The sequence below is a fragment of the Oryzias latipes genome, chromosome 9, assembly GCF_002234675.1.
Source record: "Oryzias latipes chromosome 9, ASM223467v1".
Lineage (NCBI taxonomy): Eukaryota > Metazoa > Chordata > Actinopteri > Beloniformes > Adrianichthyidae > Oryzias > Oryzias latipes.
The window spans coordinates 32,994,275-33,018,907 of NC_019867.2; the positions used below are offsets into that span (position 1 = coordinate 32,994,275).

Below are 24,633 nucleotides of genomic sequence, written 5' to 3' on the forward strand. Positions count from 1 at the left end.
CCGCAGCTTCACCTGCCGCCGCCTCACCTGCCGCTGCTGCACCTGCCGCAGCACCACCAGCCGCTGCTTCACCTGCCGCAGCTTCACCTGCCGCAGCCTCACCAGCCACTGCTTCACATGCTGCAGCCTCGCCTGCTGCAGCTCCACCTGCCGCAGCTTCACCTGCCGCAGCTTCACCAGCCGCTGCTTCACCAGCCGCAGCATCACCTGCCGCAGCTTCCCGTGCTGCATTTTCACTTGCTGCAGCCTCGCCTGCTGCATCTCCACCTGCCGCAGCTTCACCAGCCGCAGCATCACCTGCCGCAGCTTCCCGTGCTGCATTTTCACTTGCTGCAGCCTCACCTGCTGCAGCTCCACCTGCCGCAGCTTCACCTGCCGCAGCTTCACCAGCCGCAGCATCACCAGCCGCTGATTCACCAGCCGCAGCATCACCTGCCGCAGCTTCCCGTGCTGCATTTTCACTTGCTGCAGCCTCGCCTGCTGCAGCTCCACCTGCCGCAGCTTCACCAGCCGCAGCATCACCTGCCGCAGCTTCCCGTGCTGCATTTTCACTTGCTGCAGCCTCACCTGCTGCAGCTTTACCTGCCGCAGCCTCACCAGCCGCACCTTCACCAGCCGCTGCTTCACATGCTGCAGCCTCACCTGCTGCCGCTTCACATGCTGCAGCCTCACCTGCCGCAGCTTCCCGTGCTGCATTTTCACTTGCTGCAGCGTCACCTGCTGCAGCTTCACCTGCCGCAGCCTCACCTGCTGCAGCTCCACCTGCCGCAGCTTCACCTGCCGCAGCCTCACCAGCCGCACCTTCACCAGCCGCTGCTTCACCTGCTGCAGCCTCACCTGCCGCAGCTTCCCGTGCTGCATTTTCACTTGCTGCAGCGTCACCTGCTGCAGCTTCACCTGCCGCAGCCTCACCAGCCGCACCTTCACCAGCCGCTGCTTCACATGTTGCAGCCTCACCTGCTGCTGCTTCACCTGCTGCGGCTTCACCTGCTGACTGTTCACCTGCTGCAGCCTCACCAGCCGCACCTTCACCAGCCGCTGCTTCACATGTTGCAGCCTCACCTGCTGCTGCTTCACCTGCTGCGGCTTCACCTGCTGACTTTTCACCTGCTGCAGCCTAACCTGCCGCAGCTTCCCCTGCTGCTATTTCACTTGCTGCAGCGTCACCTGCTGCAGCTTCACCTGCCGCAGCCTCACCAGCCGCACCTTCACCAGCCGCTGCTTCACATGTTGCAGCCTCACCTGCTGCTGCTTCACCTGCTGCGGCTTCACCTGCTGCCTGTTCACCTGCTGAAGCCTCACCTGCCGCTGCTTCACATGCTACAGCCTCACCTGCTGCAGCTCCACATGCTGCAGCCTCACCTGCTGCAGCTCCACCTGCCGCAGCTTCACCTGCCGCAGCCTCACCAAACGCTGCTTCACATGTTGCAGCTCCACCTGCTGCAGCTTCACATGCTACAGCCGCACCTGCTGCAGCTCCACCTGCTGCAGCTTCACCTGCTGCAGCTTCACCTGCCGCAGCTTCACCTGCCGCAGCCTCACCAGCCGCTGCTTCACATGCTGCAGCCTCACCTGCTGCAACTCCACCTGCTGCAGCCTCACCTGCTGCAGCTTCACCTGCCGCAGCCTCACCAGCCGCTGCTTAACATGCTGCAGCCTCACCTGCAACAGCTCCACCTGCCGCAGCTACACCTGCCGCAGCCTCACCAGCCGCTGCTTCACATGTTGCAGCTCCACCTGCTGCAGCTTCACCTGCTACAGCTTCACCAGCCGCTGCTTCACCTGCCGCAGCTTCACCTGCTGCAGCTTCACCTGCCGCAGCCTCACCAGCCCCTGCTTCACATGCTGCATCCTCACCTGCTGCAACTCCACCTGCCGCAGCTTCACATGCCGCAGCTACACCTGCCGCAGCTTCACCTGCCGCAGCCTCACCGGCCGCTGCTTCACCTGCTGCAGCCTCACCTGCCGCAGCTCCACCTGCTGCAGCTTCACCTGCCGCCGCCTCACCTGCCGCAGCTTCACCTGCCGCAGCACCACCAGCCGCTGCTTCACCTGCCGCAGCTTCACCTGCCGCAGCCTCACCAGCCGCTGCTTCACATGCTGCAGCCTCACCTGCTGCAGCTTCACCAGCCGCAGCCTCACCTGCTGCTACTTCACCTGCTGCAGCTTAACCTGCTGCAGCTCCATCTGCTGCAGCTTCACATGCTGCAGCCTCACCTGCTGCAGCTCCACCTGCTGCAACTCCACCTGCCGCAGCTTCACATGCCGCAGCTACACCTGCCACAGCTTCACCTGCCGCAGCCTCACCGGCCGCTGCTTCACCTGCTGCAGCCTCACCTGCCGCAGCTCCACCTGCTGCAGCTTCACCTGCCGCCGCCTCACCTGCCGCAGCTTCACCTGCCGCAGCACCACCAGCCGCTGCTTCACCTGCGGCAGCTTCACCTGCCGCAGCCTCACCAGCCGCTGCTTCACATGCTGCAGCCTCACCTGCTGCAGCTTCACCAGCCGCAGCATCACCAGCCGCTGCTTCACCAGCTGCAGCCTCAGCTGCCCCAGCTTCCCGTGCTGCATTTTCACTTGCTGCAGCCTCACCTGCTGCAGCTTCACCTGCCGCAGCCTCACCAGCCGCACCTTCACCAGCCGCTGCTTCACATGCTGCAGCCTCACCTGCTGCAGCTCCACATGCTGCAGCTTCACCTGCCGCAGCCTCACCAGCCGCTGCTTCACATGCTGCAGCCTCACCTGCAGCAACTGCACCTGCTGCAGCCTCACCTGCTTTAGCTTCACCTGCCGCAGCCTCACCAGCCGCTGCTTCACATGTTGCAGCTCCACCTGCAGCAGCTTCACATGCTACAGCCTCACCTGCTGCAGCTCCACCTGCTGCAGCTTTACCTGCCGCAGCCTCACCAGCCGCTGCTTCACATGTTGCAGCTCCACCTGCTGCAGCTTCGAATGCTACAGCCTCACCTGCTGCAGCTTCACATGCTGCAGCCTCACCTGCTGCAGCTCCACATGCTGCAGCTTCACCTGCCGCAGCCTCACCAGCCGCTGCTTCACATGCTGCAGCCTCACCTGCAGCAACTGCACCTGCTGCAGCCTCACCTGCTTTAGCTTCATCTGCCGCAGCCTCACCAGCCGCTGCTTCACATGTTGCAGCTCCACCTGCAGCAGCTTCACATGCTACAGCCTCACCTGCTGCAGCTCCACCTGCTGCAGCTTTACCTGCCGCAGCCTCACCAGCCGCTGCTTCACATGTTGCAGCTCCACCTGCTGCAGCTTCGAATGCTACAGCCTCACCTGCTGCAGCTTCACATGCTGCAGCCTCACCTGCTGCAGTTCCACCTGCCGCAGCTTCACCTGCCGCAGCCTCACCAGCCGCTGCTTCACATGTTGCAGCTCCACTTGCTGCAGCTTCACATGCTACAGCCTAACCTGCTGCAGCTCCACCTGCTGCAGCTTCACCTGCTTTAGCTTCACCTGCCGCAGCCTCACCAGCCGCTGCTTCACATGCTACAGCCTCACCTGCTGCAGCTTCACATGCTGCAGCCTCACCTGCTGCAGCTCCACCTGCCGCAGCTACACCTGCCGCAGCCTCACCAGCCGCTGCTTCACATGTTGCAGCTCCACCTGCTGCAGCTTCACCTGCTACAGCTTCACCAGCCGCTGCTTCACCTGCCGCAGCTTCACCTGCTGCAGCTTCACCTGCCGCAGCCTCACCAGCCGCTGCTTCACATGCTGCAGCCTCACCTGCTGCAGCTCCACCTGCCGCAGCTTCACATGCCGCAGCTTCACCTGCCGCAGCCTCACCGGCCGCTGCTTCACCTGCTGCAGCCTCACCTGCTGCAGCTCCACCTGCCGCAGCTTCACCTGCCGCAGCCTCACCAGCCGCTGCTTCACATGCTGCAGCCTCGCCTGCTGCAACTCCACCTGCCGCCGCTTCACCTGCCGCAGCTCCACCTGCTGCAGCTTCACCTGCTACAGCTTCACCAGCCGCTGCTTCACCTGCCGCAGCTTCACCTGCTGCAGCTTCACCTGCCGCAGCCTCACCAGCCGCTGCTTCACATGCTGCAGCCTCACCTGCTGCAGCTCCACCTGCCGCAGCTTCACATGCCGCAGCTTCACCTGCCGCCGCCTCACCAGCCGCTGCTTCACCTGCCGCAGCTTCACCTGCTGCAGCTTCACCTGCCGCAGCCTCACCAGCCGCTGCTTCACATGCTGCAGCCTCACCTGCTGCAGCTCCACCTGCCGCAGCTTCACATGCCGCAGCTTCACCTGCCGCCGCCTCACCTGCCGCTGCTTCACCTGCCGCAGCACCACCAGCCGCTGCTTCACCTGCCGCAGCTTCACCTGCCGCAGCCTCACCAGCCGCTGCTTCACATGCTGCAGCCTCACCTGCTGCAGCTCCACCTGCCGCAGATTCACCTGCCGCAGCTTCACCAGCCGCAGCATCACCAGCCGCTGCTTCACCAGCCGCAGCATCACCTGCCGCAGCTTCCCGTGCTGCATTTTCACTTGCTGCAGCTCCACCTGCCACAGCTTCACCAGCCGCAGCATCACCTGCCGCAGCTTCCCGTGCTGCATTTTCATTTGCTGCAGCCTCACCTGCTGCAGCTCCACCTGCCGCAGCTACACCTGCCGCAGCCTCACCAGCCGCTGCTTCACATGTTGCAGCTCCACCTGCTGCAGCTTCACCTGCTACAGCTTCACCAGCCGCTGCTTCACCTGCCGCAGCTTCACCTGCCGCAGCCTCACCAGCCCCTGCTTCACATGCTGCAGCCTCACCTGCTGCAACTCCACCTGCCGCAGCTTCACATGCCGCAGCTACACCTGCCGCAGCTTCACCTGCCGCAGCCTCACCGGCCGCTGCTTCACCTGCTGCAGCCTCACCTGCCGCAGCTCCACCTGCTGCAGCTTCACCTGCCGCCGCCTCACCTGCCGCAGCTTCACCTGCCGCAGCACCACCAGCCGCTGCTTCACCTGCCGCAGCTTCACCTGCCGCAGCCTCACCAGCCGCTGCTTCACATGCTGCAGCCTCACCTGCTGCAGCTTCACCAGCCGCGGCCTCACCTGCTGCTACTTCACCTGCTGCAGCCTCACCTGCCGCAGCTTCCCGTGCTGCATTTTCACTTGCTGCAGCGTCACCTGCTGCAGCTTCACCTGCCGCAGCCTCACCAGCCGCTGCTTCACATGCTGCAGCCTCACCTGCAGCAACTGCACCTGCTGCAGCCTCACCTGCTTTAGCTTCACCTGCCGCAGCCTCACCAGCCGCTGCTTCACATGTTGCAGCTCCACCTGCTGCAGCTTCACATGCTACAGCCTCACCTGCTGCAGCTCCACCTGCTGCAGCTTTACCTGCCGCAGCCTCACCAGCCGCTGCTTCACATGTTGCAGCTCCACCTGCTGCAGCTTCACATGCTGCAGCCTCACCTGCTGCAGTTCCACCTGCCGCAGCTTCACCTGCCGCAGCCTCACCAGCCGCTGCTTCACATGTTGCAGCTCCACTTGCTGCAGCTTCACATGCTACAGCCTAACCTGCTGCAGCTCCACCTGCTGCAGCTTCACCTGCTGCAGCTTCACATGCTGCAGCCTCACCTGCTGCAGCTCCACCTGCCGCAGCTTCACATGCCGCAGCTTCACCTGCCGCCGCCTCACCAGCCGCTGCTTCACCTGCCGCAGCTTCACCTGCTGCAGCTTCACCTGCCGCAGCCTCACCAGCCGCTGCTTCACATGCTGCAGCCTCACCTGCTGCAGCTCCACCTGCCGCAGCTTCACATGCCGCAGCTTCACCTGCCGCCGCCTCACCTGCCGCTGCTTCACCTGCCGCAGCACCACCAGCCGCTGCTTCACCTGCCGCAGCTTCACCTGCCGCAGCCTCACCAGCCGCTGCTTCACATGCTGCAGCCTCACCTGCTGCAGCTCCACCTGCCGCAGCTTCACCTGCCGCAGCCTCACCAGCCACTGCTTCACATGCTGCAGCCTCGCCTGCTGCAGCTCCACCTGCCGCAGCTTCACCTGCCGCAGCTTCACCAGCCGCAGCTTCACCTGCCGCAGCTTCACCAGCCGCAGCATCACCAGCCGCTGCTTCACCAGCCGCAGCATCACCTGCCGCAGCTTCCCGTGCTGCATTTTCACTTGCTGCAGCCTCGCCTGCTGCATCTCCACCTGCCGCAGCTTCACCAGCCGCAGCATCACCTGCCGCAGCTTCCCGTGCTGCATTTTCACTTGCTGCAGCCTCACCTGCTGCAGCTCCACCTGCCGCAGCTTCACCTGACGCAGCTTCACCAGCCGCAGCATCACCAGCCGCTGCTTCACCAGCCGCAGCATCACCTGCCGCAGCTTCCCGTGCTGCATTTTCACTTGCTGCAGCCTCGCCTGCTGCAGCTCCACCTGCCGCAGCTTCACCAGCCGCAGCATCACCTGCCGCAGCTTCCCGTGCTGCATTTTCACTTGCTGCAGCCTCACCTGCTGCAGCTTCACCTGCCGCAGCCTCACCAGCCGCACCTTCACCAGCCGCTGCTTCACCTGCTGCAGCCTCACCTGCCGCAGCTTCCCGTGCTGCATTTTCACTTGCTGCAGCGTCACCTGCTGCAGCTTCACCTGCCGCAGCCTCACCAGCCGCACCTTCACCAGCCGCAGCTTCACCTGCCGCAGCTTCACCTGCTGCAGCTTCACCTGCAGCAGCCTCACCAGCCGCTGCTTCACATGCTGCAGCCTCACCTGCTGCAGCTCCACCTGCCGCAGCTTCACATGCCGCAGCTTCACCTGCCGCCGCCTCACCAGCCGCTGCTTCACCTGCCGCAGCTTCACCTGCTGCAGCTTCACCTGCCGCAGCCTCACCAGCCGCTGCTTCACATGCTGCAGCCTCACCTGCTGCAGCTCCACCTGCCGCAGCTTCACCAGCCGCAGCATCACCTGCCGCAGCTTCCCGTGCTGCATTTTCACTTGCTGCAGCCTCACCTGCTGCAGCTTCACCTGCCGCAGCCTCACCAGCCGCACCTTCACCAGCCGCTGCTTCACCTGCTGCAGCCTCACCTGCCGCAGCTTCCCGTGCTGCATTTTCACTTGCTGCAGCGTCACCTGCTGCAGCTTCACCTGCCGCAGCCTCACCAGCCGCACCTTCACCAGCCGCAGCTTCACCTGCCGCAGCTTCACCTGCTGCAGCTTCACCTGCAGCAGCCTCACCAGCCGCTGCTTCACATGCTGCAGCCTCACCTGCTGCAGCTCCACCTGCCGCAGCTTCACATGCCGCAGCTTCACCTGCCGCCGCCTCACCAGCCGCTGCTTCACCTGCCGCAGCTTCACCTGCTGCAGCTTCACCTGCCGCAGCCTCACCAGCCGCTGCTTCACATGCTGCAGCCTCACCTGCTGCAGCTCCACCTGCCGCAGCTTCACATGCCGCAGCTTCACCTGCCGCCGCCTCACCTGCCGCTGCTTCACCTGCCGCAGCACCACCAGCCGCTGCTTCACCTGCCGCAGCTTCACCTGCCGCAGCCTCACCAGCCGCTGCTTCACATGCTGCAGCCTCACCTGCTGCAGCTCCACCTGCCGCAGCTTCACCTGCCGCAGCCTCACCAGCCACTGCTTCACATGCTGCAGCCTCGCCTGCTGCAGCTCCACCTGCCGCAGCTTCACCTGCCGCAGCTTCACCAGCCGCAGCTTCACCTGCCGCAGCTTCACCAGCCGCAGCATCACCAGCCGCTGCTTCACCAGCCGCAGCATCACCTGCCGCAGCTTCCCGTGCTGCATTTTCACTTGCTGCAGCCTCGCCTGCTGCATCTCCACCTGCCGCAGCTTCACCAGCCGCAGCATCACCTGCCGCAGCTTCCCGTGCTGCATTTTCACTTGCTGCAGCCTCACCTGCTGCAGCTCCACCTGCCGCAGCTTCACCTGACGCAGCTTCACCAGCCGCAGCATCACCAGCCGCTGCTTCACCAGCCGCAGCATCACCTGCCGCAGCTTCCCGTGCTGCATTTTCACTTGCTGCAGCCTCGCCTGCTGCAGCTCCACCTGCCGCAGCTTCACCAGCCGCAGCATCACCAGCCGCTGCTTCACCAGCCGCAGCATCACCTGCCGCAGCTTCCCGTGCTGCATTTTCACTTGCTGCAGCCTCGCCTGCTGCAGCTCCACCTGCCGCAGCTTCACCAGCCGCAGCATCACCTGCCGCAGCTTCCCGTGCTGCATTTTCACTTGCTGCAGCCTCACCTGCTGCAGCTTCACCTGCCGCAGCCTCACCAGCCGCACCTTCACCAGCCGCTGCTTCACATGCTGCAGCCTCACCTGCTGCTTCACATGCTGCAGCCTCACCTGCCGCAGCTTCCCGTGCTGCATTTTCACTTGCTGCAGCGTCACCTGCTGCAGCTTCACCTGCCGCAGCCTCACCTGCTGCAGCTCCACCTGCCGCAGCTTCACCTGCCGCAGCCTCACCATCCGCACCTTCACCAGCCGCTGCTTCACCTGCTGCAGCCTCACCTGCCGCAGCTTCCCGTGCTGCATTTTCACTTGCTGCAGCGTCACCTGCTGCAGCTTCACCTGCCGCAGCCTCACCAGCCGCACCTTCACCAGCCGCTGCTTCACATGTTGCAGCCTCACCTGCTGCTGCTTCACCTGCTGCGGCTTCACCTGCTGACTGTTCACCTGCTGCAGCCTCACCTGCCGCAGCTTCCCCTGCTGCTATTTCACTTGCTGCAGCGTCACCTCCTGCAGCTTCACCTGCCGCAGCCTCACCAGCCGCACCTTCACCAGCCGCTGCTTCACATGTTGCAGCCTCACCTGCTGCTGCTTCACCTGCTGCGGCTTCACCTGCTGACTGTTCACCTGCTGCAGCCTAACCTGCCGCAGCTTCCCCTGCTGCTATTTCACTTGCTGCAGCGTCACCTGCTGCAGCTTCACCTGCCGCAGCCTCACCAGCCGCACCTTCACCAGCCGCTGCTTCACATGTTGCAGCCTCACCTGCTGCTGCTTCACCTGCTGCGGCTTCACCTGCTGCCTGTTCACCTGCTGCAGCCTCACCTGCCGCTGCTTCACATGCTACAGCCTCACCTGCTGCAGCTCCACATGCTGCAGCCTCACCTGCTGCAGCTCCACCTGCCGCAGCTTCACCTGCCGCAGCCTCACCAAACGCTGCTTCACATGTTGCAGCTCCACCTGCTGCAGCTTCACATGCTGCAGCCTCACCTGCTGCAGCTCCACCTGCCGCAGCTTCACCTGCCGCAGCTTCACCAGCCGCAGCTTCACCTGCCGCAGCTTCACCAGCCGCATCATCACGAGCCGCTGCTTCACCAGCCGCAGCATCACCTGCCGCAGCTTCCCGTGCTGCATTTTCACTTGCTGCAGCCTCGCCTGCTGCATCTCCACCTGCCGCAGCTTCACCAGCCGCAGCTTCCCGTGCTGCATTTTCACTTGCTGCAGCCTCACCTGCTGCAGCTCCACCTGCCGCAGCTTCACCTGCCGCAGCTTCACCAGCCGCAGCATCACCAGCCGCTGCTTCACCAGCCGCAGCATCACCTGCCGCAGCTTCCCGTGCTGCATTTTCACTTGCTGCAGCCTCGCCTGCTGCAGCTCCACCTGCCGCAGCTTCACCAGCCGCAGCATCACCTGCCGCAGCTTCCCGTGCTGCATTTTCACTTGCTGCAGCCTCACCTGCTGCAGCTTCACCTGCCGCAGCCTCACCAGCCGCACCCTCACCAGCCGCTGCTTCACATGCTGCAGCCTCACCTGCTGCTTCACATGCTGCAGCCTCACCTGCCGCAGCTTCCCCTGCTGCTATTTCACTTGCTGCAGCGTCACCTGCTGCAGCTTCACCTGCCGCAGCCTCACCAGCCGCACCTTCACCAGCCGCTGCTTCACATGTTGCAGCCTCACCTGCTGCTGCTTCACCTGCTGCGGCTTCACCTGCTGCCTGTTCACCTGCTGCAGCCTCACCTGCCGCTGCTTCACATGCTACAGCCTCACCTGCTGCAGCTCCACATGCTGCAGCCTCACCTGCTGCAGCTCCACCTGCCGCAGCTTCACCTGCCGCAGCCTCACCAAACGCTGCTTCACATGTTGCAGCTCCACTTGCTGCAGCTTCACATGCTACAGCCGCACCTGCTGCAGCTCCACCTGCTGCAGCTTCACCTGCCGCAGCTTCACCTGCCGCAGCTTCACCTGCCGCAGCCTCACCAGCCGCTGCTTCACATGCTGCAGCCTCACCTGCTGCAACTCCACCTGCTGCAGCCTCACCTGCTGCAGCTTCACCTGCCGCAGCCTCACCAGCCGCTGCTTAACATGCTGCAGCCTCACCTGCAGCAGCTCCACCTGCCGCAGCTACACCTGCCGCAGCCTCACCAGCCGCTGCTTCACATGTTGCAGCTCCACCTGCTGCAGCTTCACCTGCTACAGCTTCACCAGCCGCTGCTTCACCTGCCGCAGCTTCACCTGCTGCAGCTTCACCTGCCGCAGCCTCACCAGCCCCTGCTTCACATGCTGCAGCCTCACCTGCTGCAACTCCACCTGCCGCAGCTTCACATGCCGCAGCTACACCTGCCGCAGCTTCACCTGCCGCAGCCTCACCGGCCGCTGCTTCACCTGCCGCAGCTCCACCTGCTGCAGCTTCACCTGCCGCCGCCTCACCTGCCGCAGCTTCACCTGCCGCAGCACCACCAGCCGCTGCTTCACCTGCCGCAGCTTCACCTGCCGCAGCCTCACCAGCCGCTGCTTCACATGCTGCAGCCTCACCTGCTGCAGCTTCACCAGCCGCAGCCTCACCTGCTGCTACTTCACCTGCTGCAGCCTCACCTGCCGCAGCTTCCCGTGCTGCATTTTCACTTGCTGCAGCGTCACCTGCTGCAGCTTCACCTGCCGCAGCCTCACCAGCCGCTGCTTCACATGCTGCAGCCTCACCTGCAGCAACTGCACCTGCTGCAGCCTCACCTGCTTTACCTTCACCTGCCGCAGCCTCACCAGCCGCTGCTTCACATGCTGCAGCCTCACCTGCAGCAACTGCACCTGCTGCAGCCTCACCTGCTTTAGCTTCACCTGCCGCAGCCTCACCAGCCGCTGCTTCACATGTTGCAGCTCCACCTGCTGCAGCTTCACATGCTACAGCCTCACCTGCTGCAGCTCCACCTGCTGCAGCTTTACATGCCGCAGCCTCACCAGCCGCTGCTTCACATGTTGCAGCTCCACCTGCTGCAGCTTCACATGCTACAGCCTCACCTGCTGCAGCTCCACCTGCTGCAGCTCCACATGCTGCAGCCTCACCTGCTGCAGTTCCACCTGCCGCAGCTCCACCTGCCGCAGCCTCACCAGCCGCTGCTTCACATGTTGCAGCTCCACTTGCTGCAGCTTCACATGCTACAGCCTAACCTGCTGCAGCTCCACCTGCTGCAGCTTCACCTGCTGCAGCTTCACGTGCCGCAGCTTCACCTGCCGCAGCCTCACCAGCCGCTGCTTCACATGCTGCAGCTTAACCTGCCGCAGCCTCACCAGCCGCTGCTTCACATGCTACAGCCTCACCTGCTGCAGCTCCATCTGCTGCAGCTTCACATGCTGCAGCCTCACCTGCTGCAGCTCCACCTGCTGCAACTCCACCTGCCGCCGCTTCACATGCCGCAGCTACACCTGCCACAGCTTCACCTGCCGCAGCCTCACCGGCCGCTGCTTCACCTGCTGCAGCCTCACCTGCCGCAGCACCACCAGCCGCTGCTTCACCTGCGGCAGCTTCACCTGCCGCAGCCTCACCAGCCGCTGCTTCACATGCTGCAGCCTCACCTGCTGCAGCTTCACCAGCCGCAGCATCACCAGCCGCTGCTTCACCAGCTGCAGCCTCAGCTGCCGCAGCTTCCCGTGCTGCATTTTCACTTGCTGCAGCGTCACCTGCTGCAGCTTCACCTGCCGCAGCCTCACCAGCCGCACCTTCACCAGCCGCTGCTTCACATGCTACAGCCTAACCTGCTGCAGCTCCACCTGCTGCAGCTTCACCTGCTGCAGCTTCACGTGCCGCAGCTTCACCTGCCGCAGCCTCACCAGCCGCTGCTTCACATGCTGCAGCTTAACCTGCCGCAGCCTCACCAGCCGCTGCTTCACATGCTGCAGCCTCACCTGCTGCAACTCCACCTGCTGCAGCCTCACCTGCTGCAGCACCACCTGCCGCAGCCTCACCAGCCGCTGCTTCACATGTTGCAGCTCCACTTGCTGCAGCTTCACATGCTACAGCCTAACCTGCTGCAGCTCCACCTGCTGCAGCTTCACCTGCTGCAGCTTCACGTGCCGCAGCTTCACGTGCCGCAGCTTCACCTGCCGCAGCCTCACCAGCCGCTGCTTCACATGCAGCCTCACCTGCAGCAGCTGCACCTGCTGCAGCCTCACCTGCTTTAGCTTCACCTGCCGCAGCCTCACCAGCCGCTGCTTCACATGCTACAGCCTCACCTGCTGCAGCTCCATCTGCTGCAGCTTCACATGCTGCAGCCTCACCTGCTGCAGCTCCACCTGCCGCAGCTACACCTGCCGCAGCCTCACCAGCCGCTGCTTCACATGTTGCAGCTCCACCTGCTGCAGCTTCACCTGCTACAGCCTCACCAGCCGCTGCTTCACCTGCCGCAGCTTCACCTGCTGCAGCTTCACCTGCCGCAGCCTCACCAGCCGCTGCTTCACATGCTGCAGCCTCACCTGCTGCAGCTCCACCTGCCGCAGCTTCACATGCCGCAGCTTCACCTGCCGCAGCCTCACCGGCCGCTGCTTCACCTGCTGCAGCCTCACCTGCTGCAGCTCCACCTGCCGCAGCTTCACCTGCCGCAGCCTCACCAGCCGCTGCTTCACATGCTGCAGCCTCGCCTGCTGCAACTCCACCTGCCGCCGCTTCACCTGCCGCAGCTCCACCTGCTGCAGCTTCACCTGCTACAGCTTCACCAGCCGCTGCTTCACCTGCCGCAGCTTCACCTGCCGCAGCTTCACCTGCTGCAGCTTCACCTGCCGCAGCCTCACCAGCCGCTGCTTCACATGCTGCAGCCTCACCTGCTGCAGCTCCACCTGCCGCAGCTTCACATGCCGCAGCTTCACCTGCCGCCGCCTCACCAGCCGCTGCTTCACCTGCCGCAGCTTCACCTGCTGCAGCTTCACCTGCCGCAGCCTCACCAGCCGCTGCTTCACATGCTGCAGCCTCACCTGCTGCAGCTCCACCTGCCGCAGCTTCACATGCCGCAGCTTCACCTGCCGCCGCCTCACCTGCCGCTGCTTCACCTGCCGCAGCACCACCAGCCGCTGCTTCACCTGCCGCAGCTTCACCTGCCGCAGCCTCACCAGCCGCTGCTTCACATGCTGCAGCCTCACCTGCTGCAGCTCCACCTGCCGCAGCTTCACCTGCCGCAGCTTCACCAGCCGCAGCATCACCAGCCGCTGCTTCACCAGCCGCAGCATCACCTGCCGCAGCTTCCCGTGCTGCATTTTCACTTGCTGCAGCCTCGCCTGCTGCAGCTCCACCTGCCACAGCTTCACCAGCCGCAGCATCACCTGCCGCAGCTTCCCGTGCTGCATTTTCATTTGCTGCAGCCTCACCTGCTGCAGCTCCACCTGCCGCAGCTACACCTGCCGCAGCCTCACCAGCCGCTGCTTCACATGTTGCAGCTCCACCTGCTGCAGCTTCACCTGCTACAGCTTCACCAGCCGCAGCATCACCTGCCGCAGCTTCCCGTGCTGCATTTTCACCTGCCGCAGCCTCACCAGCCCCTGCTTCACATGCTGCAGCCTCACCTGCTGCAACTCCACCTGCCGCAGCTTCACATGCCGCAGCTACACCTGCCGCAGCTTCACCTACCGCAGCCTCACCGGCCGCTGCTTCACCTGCTGCAGCCTCACCTGCCGCAGCTCCACCTGCTGCAGCCTCACCTGCCGCCGCCTCACCTGCCGCAGCTTCACCTGCCGCAGCACCACCAGCCGCTGCTTCACCTGCCGCAGCTTCACCTGCCGCAGCCTCACCAGCCGCTGCTTCACATGCTGCAGCCTCACCTGCTGCAGCTTCACCAGCCGCAGCCTCACCTGCTGCTACTTCACCTGCTGCAGCCTCACCTGCCGCAGCTTCCCGTGCTGCATTTTCACTTGCTGCAGCGTCACCTGCTGCAGCTTCACCTGCCGCAGCCTCACCAGCCGCTGCTTCACATGCTGCAGCCTCCACCTGCAGCAACTGCACCTGCTGCAGCCTCACCTGCTTTAGCTTCACCTGCCGCAGCCTCACCAGCCGCTGCTTCACATGTTGCAGCTCCACCTGCTGCAGCTTCACATGCTACAGCCTCACCTGCTGCAGCTCCACCTGCTGCAGCTTTACCTGCCGCAGCCTCACCAGCCGCTGCTTCACATGTTGCAGCTCCACCTGCTGCAGCTTCACATGCTACAGCCTCACCTGCTGCAGCTCCACCTGCTGCAGCTCCACATGCTGCAGCCTCACCTGCTGCAGTTCCACCTGCCGCAGCTTCACCTGCCGCAGCCTCACCAGCCGCTGCTTCACATGTTGCAGCTCCACTTGCTGCAGCTTCACATGCTACAGCCTAACCTGCTGCAGCTCCACCTGCTGCAGCTTCACCTGCTGCAGCTTCACGTGCCGCAGCTTCACCTGCCGCAGCCTCACCAGCCGCTGCTTCACATGCTGCAGCTTCACCAGCCGCTGCTTCACATGCTGCAGCCTCACCTGCTGCAGCTCCACCTGCCGCAGCTTCACATGCCGCAGCTTCACCTGCCGCCGCCTCACCAGCCGCTGCTTCACCTGCTGCAGCTTCACCTGCCGCAGCCTCACCAGCCGCTGCTTCACATGCTGCAGCCTCACCTGCTGCAGCTCCACCTGCCGCAGCTTCACATGCCGCAGCTTCACCTGCCGCCGCCTCACCTGCCGCTGCTTCACCTGCCGCTGCTTCACCTGCCGCAGCTTCACCTGCCGCAGCCTCACCAGCCGCTGCTTCACATGCTGCAGCCTCACCTGCTGCAGCTCCACCTGCCGCAGCTTCACCTGCCGCAGCCTCACCAGCCACTGCTTCACATGCTGCAGCCTCGCCTGCTGCAGCTCCACCTGCCGCAGCTTCACCTGCCGCAGCTTCACCAGCCGCAGCTTCACCTGCCGCAGCTTCACCAGCCGCAGCATCACCAGCCGCTGCTTCACCAGCCGCAGCATCACCTGCCGCAGCTTCCCGTGCTGCATTTTCACTTGCTGCAGCCTCGCCTGCTGCATCTCCACCTGCCGCAGCTTCACCAGCCGCAGCATCACCTGCCGCAGCTTCCCGTGCTGCATTTTCACTTGCTGCAGCCTCACCTGCTGCAGCTCCACCTGCCGCAGCTTCACCTGCCGCAGCTTCACCAGCCGCAGCATCACCAGCCGCTGCTTCACCAGCCGCAGCATTACCTGCCGCAGCTTCCCGTGCTGCATTTTCACTTGCTGCAGCCTCGCCTGCTGCAGCTCCACCTGCCGCAGCTTCACCAGCCGCAGCATCACCTGCCGCAGCTTCCCGTGCTGCATTTTCACTTGCTGCAGCCTCACCTGCTGCAGCTTCACCTGCCGCAGCCTCACCAGCCGCACCTTCACCAGCCGCTGCTTCACATGCTGCAGCCTCACCTGCTGCTGCTTCACATGCTGCAGCCTCACCTGCCGCAGCTTCCCGTGCTGCATTTTCACTTGCTGCAGCGTCACCTGCTGCAGCTTCACCTGCCGCAGCCTCACCTGCTGCAGCTCCACCTGCCGCAGCTTCACCTGCCGCAGCCTCACCAGCCGCACCTTCACCAGCCGCTGCTTCACCTGCTGCAGCCTCACCTGCCGCAGCTTCCGTGCTGCATTTTCACTTGCTGCAGCGTCACCTGCTGCAGCTTCACCTGCCGCAGCCTCACCAGCCGCACCTTCACCAGCCGCTGCTTCACATGTTGCAGCCTCACCTGCTGCTGCTTCACCTGCTGCGGCTTCACCTGCTGACTGTTCACCTGCTGCAGCCTCAGCTGCCGCAGCTTCCCCTGCTGCTATTTCACTTGCTGCAGCGTCACCTGCTGCAGCTTCACCTGCCACAGCCTCACCAGCCGCACCTTCACCAGCCGCTGCTTCACATGTTGCAGCCTCACCTGCTGCTGCTTCACCTGCTGACTGTTCACCTGCTGCAGCCTAACCTGCCGCAGCTTCACCTGCTGCTATTTCACTTGCTGCAGCTTCACCTGCCGCAGCTTCACCAGCCGCAGCATCACCAGCCGCTGCTTCACCAGCCGCAGCATCACCTGCCGCAGCTTCCCGTGCTGCATTTTCACTTGCTGCAGCCTCGCCTGCTGCAGCTCCACCTGCCACAGCTTCACCAGCCGCAGCATCACCTGCCGCAGCTTCCCGTGCTGCATTTTCATTTGCTGCAGCCTCACCTGCTGCAGCTCCACCTGCCGCAGCTACACCTGCCGCAGCCTCACCAGCCGCTGCTTCACATGTTGCAGCTCCACCTGCTGCAGCTTCACCTGCTACAGCTTCACCAGCCGCAGCATCACCTGCCGCAGCTTCCCGTGCTGCATTTTCACCTGCCGCAGCCTCACCAGCCCCTGCTTCACATGCTGCAGCCTCACCTGCTGCAACTCCACCTGCCGCAGCTTCACATGCCGCAGCTACACCTGCCGCAGCTTCACCTACCGCAGCCTCACCGGCCGCTGCTTCACCTGCTGCAGCCTCACCTGCCGCAGCTCCACCTGCTGCAGCCTCACCTGCCGCCGCCTCACCTGCCGCAGCTTCACCTGCCGCAGCACCACCAGCCGCTGCTTCACCTGCCGCAGCTTCACCTGCCGCAGCCTCACCAGCCGCTGCTTCACATGCTGCAGCCTCACCTGCTGCAGCTTCACCAGCCGCAGCCTCACCTGCTGCTACTTCACCTGCTGCAGCCTCACCTGCCGCAGCTTCCCGTGCTGCATTTTCACTTGCTGCAGCGTCACCTGCTGCAGCTTCACCTGCCGCAGCCTCACCAGCCGCTGCTTCACATGCTGCAGCCTCCACCTGCAGCAACTGCACCTGCTGCAGCCTCACCTGCTTTAGCTTCACCTGCCGCAGCCTCACCAGCCGCTGCTTCACATGTTGCAGCTCCACCTGCTGCAGCTTCACATGCTACAGCCTCACCTGCTGCAGCTCCACCTGCTGCAGCTTTACCTGCCGCAGCCTCACCAGCCGCTGCTTCACATGTTGCAGCTCCACCTGCTGCAGCTTCACATGCTACAGCCTCACCTGCTGCAGCTCCACCTGCTGCAGCTCCACATGCTGCAGCCTCACCTGCTGCAGTTCCACCTGCCGCAGCTTCACCTGCCGCAGCCTCACCAGCCGCTGCTTCACATGTTGCAGCTCCACTTGCTGCAGCTTCACATGCTACAGCCTAACCTGCTGCAGCTCCACCTGCTGCAGCTTCACCTGCTGCAGCTTCACGTGCCGCAGCTTCACCTGCCGCAGCCTCACCAGCCGCTGCTTCACATGCTGCAGCTTCACCAGCCGCTGCTTCACATGCTGCAGCCTCACCTGCTGCAGCTCCACCTGCCGCAGCTTCACATGCCGCAGCTTCACCTGCCGCCGCCTCACCAGCCGCTGCTTCACCTGCTGCAGCTTCACCTGCCGCAGCCTCACCAGCCGCTGCTTCACATGCTGCAGCCTCACCTGCTGCAGCTCCACCTGCCGCAGCTTCACATGCCGCAGCTTCACCTGCCGCCGCCTCACCTGCCGCTGCTTCACCTGCCGCTGCTTCACCTGCCGCAGCTTCACCTGCCGCAGCCTCACCAGCCGCTGCTTCACATGCTGCAGCCTCACCTGCTGCAGCTCCACCTGCCGCAGCTTCACCTGCCGCAGCCTCACCAGCCACTGCTTCACATGCTGCAGCCTCGCCTGCTGCAGCTCCACCTGCCGCAGCTTCACCTGCCGCAGCTTCACCAGCCGCAGCTTCACCTGCCGCAGCTTCACCAGCCGCAGCATCACCAGCCGCTGCTTCACCAGCCGCAGCATCACCTGCCGCAGCTTCCCGTGCTGCATTTTCACTTGCTGCAGCCTCGCCTGCTGCATCTCCACCTGCCGCAGCTTCACCAGCCGCAGCATCACCTGCCGCAGCTTCCCGTGCTGCATTTTCACTTGCTGCAGCCTCACCTGCTGCAGCTCCACCTGCCGCAGCTTCACCTGCCGCAGCTTCACCAGCCGCAGCATCACCAGCCGCTGCTTCACCAGCCGCAGCATTACCTGCCGCAGCTTCCCGTGCTGCATTTTCACTTGCTGCAGCCTCGCCTGCTGCAGCTCCACCTGCCGCAGCTTCACCAGCCGCAGCATCACCTGCCGCAGCTTCCCGTGCTGCATTTTCACTTGCTGCAGCCTCACCTGCTGCAGCTTCACCTGCCGCAGCCTCACCAGCCGCACCTTCACCAGCCGCTGCTTCACATGCTGCAGCCTCACCTGCTGCTGCTTCACATGCTGCAGCCTCACCTGCCGCAGCTTCCCGTGCTGCATTTTCACTTGCTGCAGCGTCACCTGCTGCAGCTTCACCTGCCGCAGCCTCACCTGCTGCAGCTCCACCTGCCGCAGCTTCACCTGCCGCAGCCTCACCAGCCGCACCTTCACCAGCCGCTGCTTCACCTGCTGCAGCCTCACCTGCCGCAGCTTCCGTGCTGCATTTTCACTTGCTGCAGCGTCACCTGCTGCAGCTTCACCTGCCGCAGCCTCACCAGCCGCACCTTCACCAGCCGCTGCTTCACATGTTGCAGCCTCACCTGCTGCTGCTTCACCTGCTGCGGCTTCACCTGCTGACTGTTCACCTGCTGCAGCCTCAGCTGCCGCAGCTTCCCCTGCTGCTATTTCACTTGCTGCAGCGTCACCTGCTGCAGCTTCACCTGCCACAGCCTCACCAGCCGCACCTTCACCAGCCGCTGCTTCACATGTTGCAGCCTCACCTGCTGCTGCTTCACCTGCTGACTGTTCACCTGCTGCAGCCTAACCTGCCGCAGCTTCACCTGCTGCTATTTCACTTGCTGCAGCGTCACCTGCTGCAGCTTCACCTGCCGCAGCCTCACCAGCCGCACCTTCACCAGCCGCTGCTTCACATGTTGCAGCCTCACCTGCTGCTGCTTCACCTGCTGCGGCTTCACCTGCTGCCTGTTCACCTGCTGCAGCCTCACCTGCCGCAGCTTCCCGTGCTGCTATTTCACTTGCTGCAGCCTCACCTGCTGCAGCTTTACCTGCTGCAGCTTCACTTGTTTCCCCAAAGCAGCCAATCATATCTTTCCGCCTCACGCTGAACGTAAAGCACTTTGAGTTGTCTCTGGACAGGAAATGTGCTATATAAATAAACTTGCCTTGCCTTGCTCTGTGATCCTACTCTGGTTTTGAAGCGTTTTGCTGTGGGCCAAAGCCAGCAGAGGTTAAAGGTTCAGTTTCTGTGGCAGCTGTAAACCTGCTGAGCGATGCTGCCAAAGACTCAGACTGATCTCACCTCACACCTGCAGGTGAGAATCAGCATCACTGTCTTAAGTTGAGGACCCCCAATGACCCCTCCATGAGCTGGGAAACACTCCCCCCTAGTGTTCCTCTACCCCCGGTGTTCATCTGCCCCCTGAAGGTCACAGGGTCAGATGGAGGCCTCAAACGAATAGCAAAGAGCAAACGTTTGACCGCATTACAACTGGATTTGAACCGCTAAGCACAGATCTGCCAACGTGATGCACATTTGGAAGGGTCTTTGGGGGAGGGGTCTGGGGGATCGGACGCCACGGTTGGTGGACAGAGGTTTCCGTTTTTCCCCACTCCACCCATTTTACCGGCCCACGTTTGGCACACAAACACACCCAGAAGAGGGCGGTCACATCAGGCCCCGCACCAGCTGTCAGCCAATCCCACCTGGGTCACGGCGGGAGGCAGGGTTTCCAGGGACCCTGCCCCAGTGGCTCCTTTTCTGTGGGTGGGGGAGTCCGTAACATCTGAGCTGTGTGGCTCGTGCCCCCAGGTTGTGGGCGGGGTTCCCTACATCTGAGCACTCGGCTACTAAAATGTTCCATCACTGCTCAGTTGGACACGGGGTCCCCTGGCGCTGTCGGGGGCCCCACCAGTCATCTGGGGGGGGTGGTTGTTGTGTGGATGTACACTCTAAAGAGCATCACAAGAGGCCCACAGCTGCATCAGAGCGTGTACAGCCCCGTCCCAGACTGCCTGCACACCGGAACATGCAGTCACAGCAGGAACAGACAGAAGGTTGAATATCTGTCAGGGTGGGGTCACCTCTCCCCTTCTCTTTCTGGGATTTATGGTAAAACAGGGACAAATGCTGAGAAATCACACAGCAGCAGCTTTATTGAGTCCAACTTTCAGCCACAATCTGCAGACATCTCATTTGCCCCCCTCCTGCCCCAGGTGTGGTAAAACATCCTCATGGTGGAACCAGACAGCCTCACTGGTGTGACTGGCCATGATCGCCCGCTCGATGAAGGGCCCTGAGCCAGAAGAGAGAGAGAAAATGTGTTTAAGGGTGGGGAAAAGGGACAAACTTCATGTGTCTGCTTCCCTAAACACAGGTCATGTCCCTGCTTGGTTGTCAGTGAGTGTCCGTGCATGTCCCTGCGTGTGTGTGCATGTCTCTGCGTGCGTGTCCCTGTGTATGTGTGCATGTCTCTGCGTGTGCGTGCATGTCTCTGCGTGTGCGTGCATGTCTCTGCGTGTGCGTGTCTGCGTGTGCGTGCATGTCCCTGCGTGTGCGTGCATGTCCCTGCGTGTGTGTGCATGTCTCTGCGTGCATGTCCCTGTGTGTGCGTGCATGTCCCTGCGTGTGCGTGCATGTCTCTGCGTGCATGTCTCTGCGTGCGCGTGCATGACTCTGCGTGTGCGTGTCTGCGTGCATGCATGTCTCTGCGTGCGCGTGCATGTCTCTGCGTGCATGTCTCTGCGTGTGCGTGCATGTCTCTGCGTGTGCGTGCACGTGTCTGCGTGCGCGTGTCTGCGTGCGCGTGTCTGCGTGCGCGTGTCTGTGTGCGTGTCTGCGTGCGTGCATGTCCCTGCGTGCATGTTTCTGCGTGCGTGTCTCTGCGTGCGTGCATGTCTCTGCGTGCGTGCATGTCTCTGCGTGCGTGCGTGCATGTCTCTGCGTGCGTGCGTGCATGTCTCTGCGTGCGTGCGTGCATGTCTCTGCGTGCGTGCGTGCATGTCTCTGCGTGCGTGCGTGCATGTCTCTGCGTGCGTGCGTGCATGTCTCTGCGTGCGTGCGTGCATGTCTCTGCGTGCGTGCGTGCATGTCTCTGCGTGCGTGCGTGCATGTCTCTGCGTGCGTGCGTGCATGTCTCTGCGTGCGTGCGTGCATGTCTCTGCGTGCGTGCGTGCATGTCTCTGCGTGCACATACCTGCACTGGGCGGTCGGTGTGAGCACACATCCATCAGGACCGTCTGCAGGTTGCCAGAGATCTGCTCTGTTGTCATGTTGAGCTTCACAGAGAAAGTTGAAAACCTTCAGACCTTTTCTGCATCTGCAGCCAACTCTGCTGTCAGGTCCAACACACGTGCATAAACACACCCCTCACCACGCACACACACAGATGAAGCCCTCCCCTCCACCCCGTACCGTGGCTATCTGCGTTCGGATGTAGCAGTCGCTCTCCACCAGGTATTCGTGTCCCGTTTTAAAGAGCTCCAGCGTCTTGGGAATGTTGGTGCTGACGGTTCCTGAGAGCAGACAGGAAGAGAGACGGTCTTAACGCTGTGTCCGTCTCTGAATGTCTCCTGTTTCCCTCCTGAGGTGGACCGAGGGACAGCAGAAGGCAGCGCCGCTCACCCCTCTTGCTCTTTGGAAACTTCTTCCTGAGTTTGTTCTTTAGCGGTAAAAGTTTGGGCAGGATTTCAGGAACAGCGAGGTAGAAGTCAGCGGAGATCTCATCCTCCAGGACCTGGAGGAGGGACAGCAGAAAGACCACAGGTCAACAGGTCAACATCAGCGTTATGGGGAAAAAACCCTGAAGAGGTTTTTGTTTCACAGATGTTTGACTTCTGAATTCTCATTTTCACGTACATTTACAAATTACAGCTCGGTCTTTACTGGACCTGAACAATAGAAACCTGAAGAGGCCAGAAAACCACAGCATGGTCACCGCCGTTCTTTACCGAGGTCAAACTGTATCAGTGATGTCACGGAGCTCATGAGGCAGACATGACGGCGCTGTGGTGTCACGTCGTCATTTCTGATCTTTGGAAGACGTTTTCCGGAGGTTCCAGTCTTCTCCGTCAACCACTTCCATTCACAGGTAACAACCTTCACTTTCAACAGTCGATTGGAGGAGCTCACCTGCTGGATTAGCTCCGCCCCCCCGGCAGCGGCAGCTCCGTTTTCCTGGGCCTCTCTGGCTTGATTTGGATCCTGCAGGGAAAAGCAGAACCCCCCCCATAAAACAAGTTAGGAAAAAGGCTCCGACTTCATACATTAAAGGAAGAACAGCCGTTTACCTCGGTAAAGACCAAAACCCTGTTGATGGCCGTCTTGAAGGGGTGGGGCAGGTGCACAGTGCTCACAAAGGGGTCAATCTTTTTCTGCAGCGAGAAAACAAAGGAGTCCCGTTGAGAACGCTCAGCGTGCAGATGGGGTTTACGGGACAAGTTATCACATTGAAGAAGATGAGAGGTCTGTCACGTTCCCCATGAAAAGACGGCAGCTGCAGAATGTCAAGAGAGGATCGGCTGATTTTGAAGAATTGATTGAGATTTTTGTGCAGAAAACAAGAATTCTCTTCCTCACAGACCTGTTACTCCTTTCAGAAGTAACCTGCATTCATGTCACCTGAAGCTGGATATCTGTATAAAGACACCCTGAAACAGTCAGGACCCCCCCCCCCAGCAAAGAGCTGTCGAAGGACACCAGGGACAAAGTGATCGACCTGAACCAGACTGGACTGGACTAACCTATGAGGAAGAGATCAACTGTTTACACTGAAGGTGGATTTCAGGAACACCATACCTACAGTGGGGGGGCATCATACTTTGGGACCACTGAAGGAAAGAAGGACAGAATCTAGAGATTTTGACAGAAGACCTTCCATAAGCCAGGGTGATGAAGATGACGAAACACATCAGCCGGGCCAAAAGAGGGGGGCTCCATGAGAAGCTTTTCAAGGTTGTGGAACGGTCAAACCAGCCTTTGGAGCTCCGTCCTTTAGAGAATCTGTTGACATTCTGCGTTATAAACCTCACAGCTCTTGAGGAGATCTGCATGGGAGAATGGACCAAAAGAGCAGCTGCAGTGTGTGGACGCCTGGTGAAAACCTACAGGAAACCTTTGACCTCTGTCGCTGACAACCAGAGTTCCTCTACAAAGTATTGGGGGGCTTTCCTGGATTCTTTCCTTCCGTTCCTTCTGTCTCAGGTGACGTTACCTGTGCTGAACATCACTGAGCAAACTCAGCTTTTCAGGTTGAACACTTCTTCCCAGGTTCAGTGATATTATTCTATCTTACATCTACAGTCATTACTAAAGCACACATGGGTGTGGCTGTTCCACCTCTGTGGGGGGGGGGGGGGGGGGCATCTGATCTGTTTGAGGACAGAATTGAAAAACTAGAATAGAGGGAGTGTCCTGCAGTTACCTTTTTCTCCAGCTTCATGTCCAGCTTCAGGTCGATGTAGACTGGCTGATTGTGAGGAGTGAAGTCCAACACCTGGAAGCGTTTCAGCATCTGGATGGCCTCCGCCGCTCCGTAGACAGTCCTGGGATAGTACTTCAGAATGAACACGTCGTCCACGGGGACCCAGGCGGTCTTCCCAAAGGGCTTGTGTCTGTCTTTGTCCTGGATGGGCCTCTTCTCCTTCTTTACCTCCTCCACACCCCCCTTTTTGTCTTTCTTCACTGCCCTGAAAATCCACCCGTTACGGCGAGCAGAGAGCAGCCGAACGCCGACACGTTTCTGCGACTTACCTGACTGCGGCTAACGTCCTGACAGGAAGGCTCCTCGCTGCCGACTGAGCCGTGCAGAGGGGGCCGCCGCCGCCCAGCAGCTGACCCGAACACGCCGCCGTCACTGGACAGGAAGACACGGGACAGCTTGAGGAACAGAACCAAGTGCTCTTCTGTCCTCTGCTTGTCAGGAACCACGTCAGTCTGACCAGAGCTCAGTCTCCAGCTTTTCTACAGCACAGCTCCCTTCAGCTGCTTCTCCAGCCACTTTCCTTTCATAATGCAGCATGGCGTGTTTGGACCTGTAGCAGCGGGATCCGCTTTCTGCTGCAGAACCTTTCAAACACTTTGAAGAGAGGCGGATGTTTTTGCAGCTCAGAAAAATGTAGCCACAATCAAACACAACAAAGCACAGGCAACACAAACTGTTTAAATAAAGTGTTTGAGTTTGAGCAAAGCTGAGGGACAGGATTCTGTTCTGACCCGAGTTGGGATGTCAGACTTTCTGGGTTTATGAAGCAGCAACACATCAGATTTGCTTTGGGGTTCCAGCTGCTGACAGACCCAAACGGACCAGCAACAGCTCCAGAACAGCCTGGGCTCCAGAACAGAAGCCGCCCGATCACTTCTGGTTCCGATTAATAAACTACAAACAGACCCATGAGGCCCAGCTGTCTACTCCAAGTTAAAACTACAAACAGACCCATGAGGCCCAGCTGTCTACTCCAAATTAAAACTACAAACAGACCCATGAGGCCCAGCTGTCTACTCCAAGTTA

General features: G+C 61.7%; 1 protein-coding gene across 2 annotated transcripts in view; it reads right to left on the reverse strand.

The window, feature by feature from the left end:
• Positions 1-20,256: 20,256 nt before the first annotated feature.
• mrpl1 (mitochondrial ribosomal protein L1) overlaps positions 20,257-24,633 on the reverse strand; it is a 6,883-nt gene continuing 2,506 nt past the window's right edge. For both annotated transcript variants that reach the window (XM_004084736.2, XM_023958910.1), the window contains exons 2-9: positions 23,877-23,979; positions 23,548-23,812; positions 22,415-22,498; positions 22,257-22,328; positions 21,750-21,861; positions 21,540-21,640; positions 21,322-21,403; positions 20,257-20,421 (exon numbers count right to left, since the gene is read on the reverse strand). In XM_004084736.2, the coding sequence (XP_004084784.1) occupies positions 20,318-20,421; positions 21,322-21,403; positions 21,540-21,640; positions 21,750-21,861; positions 22,257-22,328; positions 22,415-22,498; positions 23,548-23,812; positions 23,877-23,979 (923 nt within the window). In that variant the 3' untranslated portion in view covers positions 20,257-20,317. The remainder of the gene's footprint in view (positions 20,422-21,321; positions 21,404-21,539; positions 21,641-21,749; positions 21,862-22,256; positions 22,329-22,414; positions 22,499-23,547; positions 23,813-23,876; positions 23,980-24,633) is intronic.